Source organism: Oncorhynchus keta, chromosome 17 (assembly GCF_023373465.1).
Source record: "Oncorhynchus keta strain PuntledgeMale-10-30-2019 chromosome 17, Oket_V2, whole genome shotgun sequence".
Classification (NCBI taxonomy): Eukaryota; Metazoa; Chordata; class Actinopteri; order Salmoniformes; family Salmonidae; genus Oncorhynchus; species Oncorhynchus keta.
Window position 1 is genome coordinate 44,938,277 of NC_068437.1, and position 13,818 is coordinate 44,952,094.

General features: G+C 41.8%; 1 protein-coding gene across 2 annotated transcripts; it reads right to left on the reverse strand.

Annotated features, from left to right (window-relative positions):
- Positions 1-4,442: 4,442 nt before the first annotated feature.
- Positions 4,443-12,267, reverse strand: znf277 (zinc finger protein 277). 2 transcript variants are annotated; one of them, XM_035789997.2, is made up of 11 exons: positions 10,802-12,267; positions 8,922-9,138; positions 7,528-7,616; positions 7,334-7,416; positions 6,735-6,937; positions 6,356-6,488; positions 6,148-6,212; positions 5,898-5,994; positions 5,743-5,785; positions 5,304-5,478; positions 4,443-4,998 (listed from the first exon to the last, which is right to left on the reverse strand). In XM_035789997.2, the coding sequence occupies exons 1-11, from the start codon at positions 10,833-10,835 to the stop codon at positions 4,812-4,814; spliced, it is 1,326 nt and encodes a 441-aa protein (XP_035645890.1). In that variant the 5' UTR covers positions 10,836-12,267; the 3' UTR covers positions 4,443-4,811. The 2 variants fall into 2 exon arrangements, with proteins under 2 accessions (XP_035645890.1, XP_035645891.1); XM_035789998.2 differs by lacking the exon at positions 10,802-12,267 and adding an exon at positions 10,038-10,198.
- Between the last annotated feature and the right edge of the window lie 1,551 nt (positions 12,268-13,818).

A 13,818-nucleotide genomic window follows, 5' to 3' on the forward strand; every position in this document is an offset into this window, starting at 1 on the left:
TTTGCATATACTCCAGAATGTTATGAAGAGTGATCAGATGAATTGCAATTAATTGCAAAGTCCCTATTTGCCATGCAAATGAACTGAATCCCCCAAAAACATTTCCACTGCATTTTAGCCCTGCCACAAAAGGACCAGCTGACATGTCGCTGATTCTCTCGTTAACACAGGTGTGAGTGTTGACGAGGACAAGGCTGGAGATCACTCTGTCATGCTGATTGAGTTCGAATAACAGACTGGAAGCTTCAAAAGGAGGGTGGTGCTTGGAATCATTGTTCTTCCTCTGTCAACCATGGTTACCTACAAGGAAACACATGTCATCATTGCTTTGCACAAAAAGGACTTCACAGGCAAGGATATTGCTGCCAGTAAGATTGCACCTAAATCAACCATTTATCGGATCATCAAGAACTTCAAGGAGAGCGGTTCAATTGTTGTGAAGAAGGCTTCAGGACGCCCAAGAAAGTCCAGCAAGATTCAGCTGCTGGATCGGGGCCCCACCAGTACAGAGCTTGCTCAGGAATGGCAGTAGGCAGGTGTGAGTGCATCTGCACGCACAGTGACGGGAAGACTTTTGGAGGACGGCCTGGTGTCAAGAAGGGCAGCAAAGAAGCCACTTCTCTCCAGGAAAAACATCAGGGACAGACTGATATTCTGCAAAAGGTACAGGGATTGGACTGCTGAGGACTGGGGTAAAGTCATTTTTTTCTGATGAATCTCCTTTCCGGTTGTTTGGGGCATCCAGAAAAAGGCTTGTCCCGAAGAAGACAAGGTGAGCGCTACCATCAGTCCTGTGTCATGCCAACAATAAAGCATCCTGAGACCATTCATGCGTGGGGTTGCTTCTCAGCTAATCAAATCAAATTGTATTTGTCACATACACATGGTTAGCAGATGTTAATGTGAGTGTAGCGAAATGCTTGTGCTTCTAGTTCCGACAATGCAGTGATAACCAACAAGTAATCTAACTAACAATTCCAAAACTACTGTCTTATACACAGTGTAAGGGGATAAAGAATATGTACATAAGGATATACAGCTAAGGGAGAGGGCTCACTCACAATTCTGCCTAAGAACACAGCCATGAATAAAGAATGGTACCAACACATCCCGAGAGCAACATCTCCCAACCGTCCAAGAACAGTTTGGTGACGAACAATGTATTTTCCAGCATGATGGAGCAACTTGCCCATAAGGCAAAAGTGATAACTAAGTGGTTCGGGGAACAAAACATCTATATTTTGGGTCCATGGCCAGGAAACTCCCCAGACCTTAATCCCATTGAGAACGTGTGGTCAATCCTCAAGAGGCGGGTGGACAAAACAAAAACCCACATTCTGACAAACTCCAAGCATTGATTATGCAAGAATGGGCTGCCATCAGTCAGGATGTGGCCCAGAAGTTAATTGACAGCATGCCAGGGCAGATTGCAGAAGTCTTGAAAAAGGGTCAACACTGCAAATATTGACTCTGTGCATCAACTTCATGTAATTGTCAATAAAAGCCTTTGACACTTATGAAACGCTTGTAATTATACGTCACTATTCCATAGCAACATCTGACAAAAATATCTAAAGACACTGACGCAGCAAACTTTGAAAATTAATATTTGTGTCATTCTCAAAACCTTTGACCACGACTGTACACCTGTTCTGAAATGCCCCAGAGTCTGCAACACCACTAAGCAAGGGGCACCATAAAGACCAAGGAGCTCTCAGGTCAGGGACAAAGTTGTGGAGAAGTACAGATCAGGGGTTTGGTTATAAAAAAAATATCTGAAATTTTGAAATTCCCACGGAGCACCATTAAATCCATTATGAATAAATGGAAAGAATATGGCACCACAGCAAACCTGCCAAGAGAGGGCCACCCACCAAAACTAACCCTGAAGGACTTGCAAAACTCCACAGCGTAGATCGGAGTATCTGTCCATGGGGTCACTTTAAGCCATACACTCCCCAGAGCTGGGCTCTACGGAAGAGTGGCCAGAAAAAAGCCATTGCTTAAAGAAAAATATGAGCAAACACTTTTGGTGTTTGCCAACGGGCATGAGGGAGACTCCCCAAACATATGGAAGAAGGTATTCTGGTCAGATGAGAATAAAATCGAGCTTTTTGGCCATCAAGGAAAATGCTATGTCTGGTGCAAACCCAACACCTCTCATTACCCAGTGAACCTAATCCCCACAGTGAAGCATGGTGGTGGCAGCATCATGCTGTGGGGATGTTTTTTATCAGCAGGGACTGGGAAACTTCAGAATTGATGGATGGTGCTAAATACAGGGAAATTCTTGAGGGAAACTTGTTTCAGTCTTCCAGCAGGACAATGACCCTAAGCATACAGTTAAAAGGGGGGCGCTAAAAATGTTTTGTCCCCCCCCCCCATGATGAGTTCAGATTTTTTTTTGTGGCCCCCACAACCCATCCCTGCTCTACAAGGAGGCCCTCGACAAGAAGCTGCTGAAGCTCCAGGGGGATACTCAGACCAGGAGCATCTGGTCAACATCAAGGGAACCAAGAACAAGTTCCTCTTTGATAAAGTCTAACCCTTCAGCACCTCACAGGTAGGTGAATTTAATTGAAACACAGAACCCAATGGATTAGGACCACAGGAGGCTGCTGAGGGGAGGACAGCTCATAATGTCTGGAACGGAGCAAATGGAATGGCAAACACATTTAAACCATGTTTTTTTATGTTTGATACCATTCCAGCCATTACCACGAGCCCTTCCCCAATTAAGGAGCCACCAACCTTTTGTAATTGGAACATTTGTTTTTGTTATGGCATTAGATTTTGTGCCGGTGTGCTCTCTCAATTTGTCTCTCCATGCAGGAGGAAGTATTTGAAGGGACCCTGGCCAAAGTAAGGTCTTGTGCGGATGGATATACAGTAGTCTGCATTCTAGCCTATGGTCAGACAAGCTCTAGGACGACTTACACACATGTTGGAAATCAATAATGACAGCCTATATCAGCGATTCCCTAACTCGGTCCTGGGGCCCACCCTGGGTGCACATTTAGGATTTTGCACTAGCACTACACAGGTGATTCAAATAACCAACTCATAATCAAGCTTTGATTATTTAAATCAGCTGTGTAGCGCTAGAACAATTAACAAAACCTGTACCGAGGGGCCCCAGGACCGGATTTGGGAAACCCTTACCTAAATGATCTCCTGTCAAAGTCCCACCAGTTCATTAGAGATATGGACCTAGGGGAAGTCCATCTCTGTGTCTGGGCTGACCCATGTCGAGTTGAAGACCGGGGACGGCATTCTGAACTTGATGGAAATGGAGAAAAGAATAGATTGGCTCAACCAAAAAAAAAGGTAGGCCTACCAAGTCATGTCAATACCAGTATGGTTGTGAACCCATTGCTAGGAAGAGCCTCTCCCTCTTCAACTCTCGGGCCACCCGTTGCTCACGCTGACTGGAGGGTACAGTGTGTCGTCTCACAATACCCTGACCCTGTGTGACTTGGCGGGGTCCGAGCTCATCGCCAAGACAGAAGCCAAACATCAACAAATCCTTGACGTCCCTGGGACAGGTAGCTCTCACACTGATGTGAGGAGATGGGGGCAGATCTTTTCTTTAAAATCATTGAGCTTGGCTTGATTAGGCATGCCTTCTGGAACTCTTGACAATTGTTTTACATTTTTTTGTGCATTTGAGAGGACCATGACTTACAGAAGGTATTCTCTGTGCTTAGGTTCAGTGCCCTGAAATGTAACACGCTGCATGTGACATTTAAACTCAACTTACACACCTGCTTCAGCCATGTATCAGTAGAGATGCTAAGGTAATGTTTTCCTCTAAAATACTGAAAATAATTTGACACCCACATTTCCAAAATATGAATATTGAAACGTCTTGACAGGATGAATTGCTTATGATTGATGTGATTTTAACTGAATGTATTACTTATCCAAAATGTGTTACTTCTGCGTTTGTCTGTTTCAGTGACGTGTTTGAATGAGAGTCCTGATGTGAACGACGTGGTGGAGACACTGAGTACTTTGCAGTTTGGGGGTCGACTGTACGGCAGGTGGTTCTGGACAAAGCCACACAACACATTATTCATGTTAAGACCACCAAGGTTGACAAAAAGCACTTGAAAATGGAAGTCCATCCCCTCTATTAAGTAACAGACAGATTCCAATTTAAATCTACTGTTTTTTACTTTACTGCAGCTCAGGGTTTTTAGAAAATGTAGTGTTGTGTTTTATTTATTTAACTAGGCAAGTAAGTTCAGAACAAATTCATATTTTCAATGACTGCCTAGGAACAGTGGGTTAACTGCCTTGTTCAGGGGCAGAACGGATTTTTACCATGTCAGCTCGGTGATTCGATCTTGCAACCTTTCGGTTACTAGTCCAACACTAACCACTAGGCTACCTGCCATTCTTTCAACTATTGTATAAGCAAGTTAAACGAGAGGGAATCATCAGTTATAGTATATTCATAATGTTTATTTACATTTAGCAATTGTCACATCTCTGCAGTGAGGTCACGTTTGTCAGCAGTCATACTATATGAAACAAATCCACCTGCAGGTATGTTGTACATTGTGATTTGTACCAAGTATGATGACATAATACATAAACATAATACATAAATGTAGTCCAGGCTCAATTCTTGTGAAACAGGCCATGTTCATTTCTGCACATGTGTGCTGGTCTGCTAAGTGCACAGTGTCTGATGGGCATCGCCTTCTTGTTGGAGATACAGCGAAGCGAGAAGTTGTTGCACTGTGTCCCTCTATGAGCCTTCCTCCACTGAGTTTATAACATCATTGGTCCATCCATCCAGCTTTTTAACAAGAGCTGTCTGTGTTCTTCAGAAGGTGGCTGAGGACGCTGGTCTGCTTCAGGACTTTCAGGTTAGAGATGTCCTCAGCTATGACAGGGACGTCTCTCCAAGGGCCTGTGTGTTCTGATTCACTGTCACTGTCCGACAAGGCACAGAGGAGGGCGTCGTTCTCATAGGTGGGGAAGTAATACCTGGATTGGAGAATGAGCTGTAATGACTGGCATTTAGACATCAGAAACAGTCACAATAGCCACCAGATGGAGAGCTGAGCAATTGACAATACCATTCATTCAGTGGTACCAATTTGTAAGTCGCTCTGGATAAGAGCGTCTGCTAAATGACTTAAATGTAAATGTAAAATTCAGCACGCCAATAACACATCACTTTTAAACTGTAGTAAAACAATAGTAGTGTTACTAATATGGTTTTAGTTAACAATATTACCAGTAAACAATACATTTTCCATGCACATCACTTACGAGAGCTCCAAACTTACTGTGGTTGGTCCCAGGTTGACGTCTCTGGTAGCTGCATCACGTGACCTGCCTCCATTACATGACGTATAACCTCAGGTTTGGACCCAAACTTTTCCTGGCAACCATAGCAACGGCAATGGTGGATCTCTCGTCTGATGTAGTTTACCAGTTTGACCTGCTGGTAGAACCGCAGATCTGGGAGAAGACATGCTTATCAGGCCACTTAGGCTGCATTTATACACACACAACCAAATTCTGGTCATTTGCCTAATTATTGGCAAAGGAGCTGATCCGATTGGTCTAAAGACCAATTTGTGGAAAGATTTAAGTCAGCTGCCTGTAAATGTAGCCCTAGTATGGGAAAGACTGGTATGCCCATTAATTTGGATGGGTGCATGCGTTTGTTTTTAATGGTGGGTTTTGTACAACAAAGCATAGCAGTTGTGCAATATTACTTACCGAGTTCGGTCTTCAACTTGTGCAGATCAAATCCGTGGGTTTCCTGGAAATGCATGGTGAAGAAAAACAGATCCATGAACCATATTGAAGTAGCTGCTCCCAAACCGGCAAACCATGGGCCGAATTTGTCAACAACTGCATAAGGGGACTGTTACCTCCATGTGTGTGTAGATCTTCTCCATGCTCTCTGACTGCTGCTCACAGAACAGGCACACAGCACACACTGGGTGAGCCTGCCAGTCTGACCAATCACTGAAGAGAGGACAGACAGAGACATTTCCTCAATGTTAAATACAACACTGCAAAAGTGCATACCATTCAATCCTAGAGAACACTGATTACAAATCTAACCTACTGTTTGACCATCTCAAACAACAATGACTGTGTCACTAGGACAATCCTTACTCATCTTCATCCTCCATCTCCCGATCATCCTCAGATTGGACCTCTTCCCATGTTTTCCCCAGCTCCTGTCGCAGGGAAAATAGACCAGTCTTCATCACTTTATCATTATTTGATGACCCTTAATTAAATGTGAAAATAATATACTTTCAGGTCAAATATGGCAATATGCATTTATATTAATTATACTCTCACACAACACTGAGCGTACCAGGTAGTTGATAATGTAGAAGCAGTCATACTCGCTGTTGTTGCCATTGATTCTGCGGTGCTGTTTCTTTCTCATGTGATCCTTCAGTGTCGTCTTGTCTCTGAATGTTCTCTCACAATACAGGCACTGCAGACTGGGAACAAAAAAAACAATGAAACACTCAAAGCTCTGTGAAACAGTGTTTGGTTGAGTAATGCTAATGTATGACACCAACCAGCACTCATTCACAGTGAAAACTAAAGTACTGGAAAACTTTACTACAGTGTTACCAATTATTGAATTACAGATGGCTACAGATACCAATTTTATTTTCAAATGATAAAAATAGCATAAACAAACATTAACATAAAAAGGATATCCATTCCAAAAACTAACTTACTTATCCAGTTTGCTCTGCAGGTGGTCAAGGAACTCTACGCAGTACACTATGTTGTCAGGCAGTCCCACGCTGAACGAGTGCTCCCTGGCCATGTGGTTGAGCAGTGACGACCTGTTCCCATTGAACTCGTCATTGCAGAACATGCAGATGCGATGGAAGCTGTTGTCATCCCTCTCCCTTTGCTGCTGCTCCAGGATCTCCTCCTGTAGACCAACACAGTGTGAGTTAGTAGCATAAATTAAACTATGCAGTCCCAGTGGGAAGTCAGTGTCTCAGGGTAGAAGTGCTGATTTAGGATCAGTTTTGTCTTTTAAATTATAATAAGAATGTTTCTACGGACAGGGAAGACCTGATCCAAGCTCAGAGCTCCTACTCTAAGATGCTTTGTGAATATTAGCCTAGGGACATACAGTATATTGTATACATAAAATAGAGCTTGTTCTGAAAAGATAACATAGCGGTTAAGATCGTTGGGCCAGTAACTGAAAGGTCGCTGGTTCAAACCCCAGCACCGACTAGGTGAAAAATCTGTCAAGCAAGGCACTTAACCCTAATTGATGCTGTAACTTCCTCTGCTAAATGACTAAAATGTAACTCACCAGTCGTTTCTGTTGGAGATGTTCTCTGAGGACCCTGTCCTCTGGCAGGACATCGCACAGAAGGAAGTAGTGCTCCTGTTTTTCTGAAAAGCACATAGAGGGTATATTAAATAATATAATGCAAGAACAGGGTAAAGTAGAAGCAGCGATATTGTGAACCTCAAGGCTATCTATAGTAAATTAATACTACTTACCAACAGGGCCCTGCGAGTTAGTCTTGATCACACTGCAGAAATCTGTGATGAGTTGCTCAGAGATTCTGTTCTTCCAGTATTCCATGTATCTGAAAGAAATGGACACAGTAGAACACAATTAATATTTTGATGATATGTATGTGATACATTTCCTCTGGAGAAGAGGGAGGGAACTGTACACAAAAAGTAGCCAGCCACGATTGACAATCTCTCCATGTGATTTATCCCAGTTTTCATGACAGCTATTACTGTTTTATAACTGTTTGTATAGATCAAACATCATCAAACCTGTGCCGCAATTGTGATAGGGAACTTGATAATTAGGACCATAGAAATAGATGCATTCTAGTTGTGGTCAGGACTGAAAATACAAAACGCAACATAGTGTTGATCCCATGTTTCATGAGCTGAAATAAAAAAATCCCAGAAATGTCCCAGATTTTCTCTCATTTTGTGCACAAATTTGTTTACATCCCTGTTAGTGAGCATTTATCCTTTGCCAAGATAATCCATCCACCTGACAGGTGTGGCATATCAAGAAGCTGATTAAACAGCATGGTCATTACATAGGTGTACCTTGTGCTGTGGACAATAGAAGGCCACTTTAAAATGTGCAGTTGTGTCACAACACAATGCCACAGATGTCTCAAATTGAAGGATCATGCAATAGGCATAATGACTGCAGGAATGTCAACCAGAGCTGTTGACAAATAATTGAATGTTCATTTCTCTACCATAATCCGCCTCCAACGTTATTTTAGAAAACCGCAGACCACTTGTAACCACACCAGCCCACGACCTCCACATTTGGCTTCTTCACCAACGGGATCACCTGGGGGGGGGATTTCTGTCTAATAAAGCTCTCTTGAGAAAAAAATAATTCTAATTGGCTGGACCTGACTCCCCAGTGCCCTCCAAGGCCCACACATGGCTATGCCCTCCAAGGCGCACCGATGGCTGCCGAAAGCGTTCCACAGGGATGCAGGCCCATGTTGACTCCAATATTTCCCACAGTTGTGCAAGGTTGGCTGGATGTCCTATGGGTGGTGGACCATTCTTGATACACATGGGGAAACGGTTGAGCGTATGAAAAGCCAAGCAGCGTTGCAGTTCTTGACACAAATCGGTACACCTGGAACCTACTACCATACCCAGTTGAAAGGCACTAAAATATTTTGTCTTGCCCATTCACCCTCTGAATGGCACATACACAATCCATGGCTCAATGTCTAAAGGCTTAAAAATCCTTCTTTAACCTGTCTCCGCCCCTTCATCTACACTGATTGAAGTGGATTTAACAAGTTACATCAATAAGGGATCATAGCTTTCACCCGGTCAGTCTGTCATGAAAATAATGGTTTTGTATACTCAAATATAGCATCTCTGATACATACTTAGGAAAGTCAGCGATGAGTTTGACATCAGCGATGACCAGCTTGTGCACCAGTACTAGGTGCTTTAGGAGGCGGTCCTTCTCTGACAAAGGGGCGGAGTGAGAGCAGAGCACACAGGTCACCACCTCCATGTCATGATGAGAGGATGAGTTGGTGCCGATGTCTGTAGCAGGCTGCTCAGGGAAACACAGAGGCTCCAGTATCCACTCCTGTTCATCTGAGGGGAGAGTGAAACATGCTCTTATTAAACATCGCTTGATATGATTCTCACCCCTTCTCAAAAATGGAGCATTAAAACTAAGCAATATGACAAAAAAAAAGAAAAGTGCGCGTAAATGGAATGTAATTCACTTTGTATGCACCTCTATGCATATAGATCTTGAACTTAAGCATGAGAACAGCATGCTATTCACCTGCTATTCGTTTGGGGTGGAGATAGAATATATGAAGGTGTGGTGTCTACAGATACACTGTATTCTGACCTTGACTTAATTCCCTAATAATTCCACATTTATGCGCAAAGAAAACACGAATAAGGTCTAGCGAACCTGCCGGTTCCAAGTGGATAAAGCATCTACTTTATTTTCCCCCAATAAAAACACCACCATTCTCCATGCACTTTAAATGTGCAACTTGATAAGAGCTATTGATAAGAGCTAGTTAAATAAGTAATCCATCTGGATAAGGGAATAATAAATATAAATGACACTTGTTTTAGATCCAATTTGTAAGTCGCTCTGGATAAGAGCGTCTGCTAAATGACTTAAATGTAAATGTATTTTACCTTGTAAATCGCTGGAGACAAATGTGAAACCAGTCATATGGCTAACTGAAGCATATCAACTTTACCATAGTACAGTTTGAAATGCTGTACCATTATGCAGAATTTAAATTGTACCGCCTTTTAACTAGCAGGGTGGGCACCCTAGAATGTCTTAATTTCAGGCTACCCAGACTTAGCGGTTTACCATTTCTATCATGTTAAATATTAGCCACTATCAGTATCGACCGTCAGTAGGCCTAATAACCACACATTCAACTGTCAATTTACTTTTAGTTCCCTTCAGTTGGTATAACCTAAATTATCATTCAATTTAATTACATTGTTTCGTTTACCTTAATTTGCTTCCTCTGTAAACACCGTCACGGCCGTGTGGTTGTTGCTGGGGATTAGTAACAGTTGATAATATATGTTTTTGAAAGACATGTAGGCTTTTTAAATCGTTATGGAGCGGAACGCAGACCAAACCGTAACAGAACCCGACTGACTCATGGCACAATACTTTGCCCGTCATCACACAGTTCCATGGTTACTGCCGGCAATAAATGAGGGTATCGCCTACTATTGTACACTTTTCTCACCATTATAATTCTATGTACGCGAATATTCCAACATGGGTTGTAGAACTTTTGATTCATAAATAACGTTACTTACTAAATCTAAATAATCTACAAAATCAGACTATTTTTAAAGGAGCTACACATAGGATTATATATATTTTTTGCATTATATTGTATTTTGTGGCTGAAGTTCTTAAGTCTGAATCGGCCCCAATGAGTACAAGCACAATATCACATTGTGAATAACTGACTCCAAAACATTATACACATTACTTAGCTACTTTATTTGTACGAAAGTCATTATACCGTATGAGTAAATCCGGAAAAATAAGTTGTCAGAATTGCATTTTACAGGTAACGTTAGGTATAGCTAGCTCAACTAGCTAACAAGTTGAACAGCTGGCTACTTCTTTAGCAATATTGAAGGGTTAACGTGTATTAAATTATGTATTTCTTAAATAGGAAATTGCGTTCATATATACTTCTTATAGAGTCATATGGGTTAATTATTTGCGTTATCCAGAGATAGTGACACGTACCTGAATTTATTTTTTTCTCCACGCAGGCAGCCATCTTCAAATGTCACGTGGTCAATACAGCTGACGCTCTTCTGTTCGGTTTATCCGCGGTACTGCTGTTCTTCTTCTTTGGCGTTTATCGGCAGTTGGCATTCAACGTTATGGTGCATTAGTGCCACCCACTGTACTGGGAGGAACTGAATCCTATCTGCCAGCTACGTTTCTCTTACAATCACAAATATGTTGTCATATATTTGATCTACCTGTGTTCAACTCAGTATGCTACTTAAACTCAATTACTGGATCCCATTCTCCCATATTCTCAGTCTCTCTCCTTCCCTATCATACTGCCCACACAGCACATGTTCCAATGTTGGTAGGTATAATTTTTGGAACGTTCCAACAGGAGACTGATCCAAAAACTTCGTAAATAACAAGGTTGCCCACAAATAACGCATACAAACTCGTGTAGTGGCATATTACGAAACCGGGTAAAAACACCACTAGATGGTAGTCTTGTAAAGTATTTGTCATTGCATTTCAAGCACATTTCAAATGGTCATAAAACTTAAGAAAAAAAGACTTAAACCCAGTTATTGAATGTAAATTATTGTAGACATAATCTATAATGTTCCCATCTGTGGACAAATATCTATGTTATTTTCTTCTAGGCCATAGCTTTGGAGGGCAGGCTTACCAGGAAGTACTGCGCAAAATGCAAATCATCTCTCCCCCTCCACCCCCTCTCTCTTTGTCCCTCTTTCTTTCTCTCTCTCTCTTTCTCTCGTTCTGTCTGTTTGAGCAGAGACATTCAGGTGTGCTCAGGTGTTGCATTATTCAGACAGAGCTTAGAGAGCCTAATTAAACTCCAGGGATTGGGGATAGAGAGGAGGGAGTGGTGGTGATTAAGGGAAGGTGGTGGTAAGGGTACCATTCATTACATTCCATCCTCCCTTACCAGCCTCCACTGTGGTGGTGAGGGAGGTAGATTTGTTTCAGCCCACTGTTCCCCTCTTTGCTCAACCAATCTCAACTCCAAATACCGAAGAGAGAATATGCTCTTATTATCTGTGGATAGAATTATTTCAGAGATAAACCGGTGTCATAGATGGCAATCTCACTTTCAAATGTATTTATAACAGCATGCTCAAATAGCATCAATTTGTCATGAAACAGTTCAATCAACTCCAATCTATTTAATCTTTGTGCCTCATTCTTTCCTTTATATTTATGTTTTACAATAAGAAAATGTGTATTTTTCTTTTTGCCTGGACAGACAGAATGTTCATTCTTTGACACAATGGATGTGAAAAGAAGCAATCAATACAGTATTGTGCATTACAATAGCGCTCTGGACTCAAGTCTACAACTCTGAATTTGAAACAATTTAGAGAACCACTATGCTCGACACTCTTTCACCAGACAAGCCCAAGCTGCAGGTTGCCTATTAAACTGGAAAAGTCTCCGTCCTACCTGTGGTTCCAGCAGCCTTTTAGAGTTCCCCACAGTGTTCCGAGGTCTCTAATAACCACCTCTGTGTGTGCTCACTCCTTTCTGCTGAAGCCCACCTGGCTGCTGCTGCAAGCTTCGCACCCGATTGTTGCATAGCAACTACCTGCTCAGCACCTGTTTTTATCATTTAGAAGTCTGCATTCTCAAAAGATGTCATTATGTGGGAAGAATCACCCGCATGGGTCACTGTCTGACTCTGTCTAGTGTCCAGAAGCATGATCCTTTTCTTTCAGACTGAGCACTGGTGTGTAAACCACCTACTTTAAATCATATATTACGTCCCAAATGGCACCCTATTCCCTATATAGGCTAGACATAACTACTGGGTGAGTATCATGCCATATAGCCCCTCAGAGAAACACGTTTATGTCTCATCAACGTTGCAGCGATGTTGATATATTGTTACCTAACAAATATCAGAGGGCCCTAATGGTTGGTGACTCATAAGACAAGTGGCCATGCTGTCAATTGCAGTGCAGGGTTGGGGACTGATAATAGCATTTTGATTCTAAGGGTTTAATTAAGCCCTCAAGGAAAATCCAAATCTTTATTATCAGTGAAGCTTTGTCTTCTCCAAATGTGGATTTTGATTTATAAGTCTATGTGTATGCTGTTCCCATTTCAAACTGTGCTTCTTATCCACCCTATATTATATTCAACCACGAGTGACACGTTTCTCAGGAAAATGCTGCGTTTATTAATCTGTTTATTTCTACACACCCACCCAACAACTGGAAAGTCATTGCTTACTTTCTTTGTAAACAGTTGTCTGTTGTGTTCAATGGGTAAGCTGAGCAGCACATCTTCTATAAGACCATCGTATGGTTTCAGTGTGCATTTGCCAAGTTTACATTAAAAAGAAGCATCACCATTCACAATCAATTCTCTCTTAAAGACTTAAGTTATTTCTTAAAAAGCCGTAGCGGCTTTTGTTCATTTCATAATGTTCTCACATCGTGTTCAATGCAACAAGATTTGTGATAAACCTATCCAGATGTCTAGTTGACAGCTTTCTATTATTCCTTTAGTGATGCAGAGGTGTAGTGACGTATTGGATATAACAAATAAACAGCATATACATAAATACACTTAGATTGTGTAGTTCATACCTGAGGCACTCTCCTGTTATGTATTTCCAGATGATCCTTACCATAAATTCAAATAATCTGAGCATTATTGGAGAAAATAATCTTATCCCTCTATGGCTTTCCTCTCTGAGCGGCTGTTAGACCACAGTGTTCATGCATGAATTCAGTGCAGGCTAATGTCTGTATTGTCCTTGCCATTGGCAGCTATGTGTTGAGAGGATGTCCACCCAGCAGCTTCTCCAGAATGATCAAAGACAACCAATATGAGAATCGGACAGGCTCTATAAACAAATCCTACTGTAGAGCATCCTCAGTGTCCTTCCTTAGCCTACTTATCCATCTTCAACCCGCCTACTGTACTGCTCCAAGGTCAGAGCCCTGAGCTGAATATAACTAAACTTGATTAATTTATTATCTAAAAAACTCAAACCCTTAACA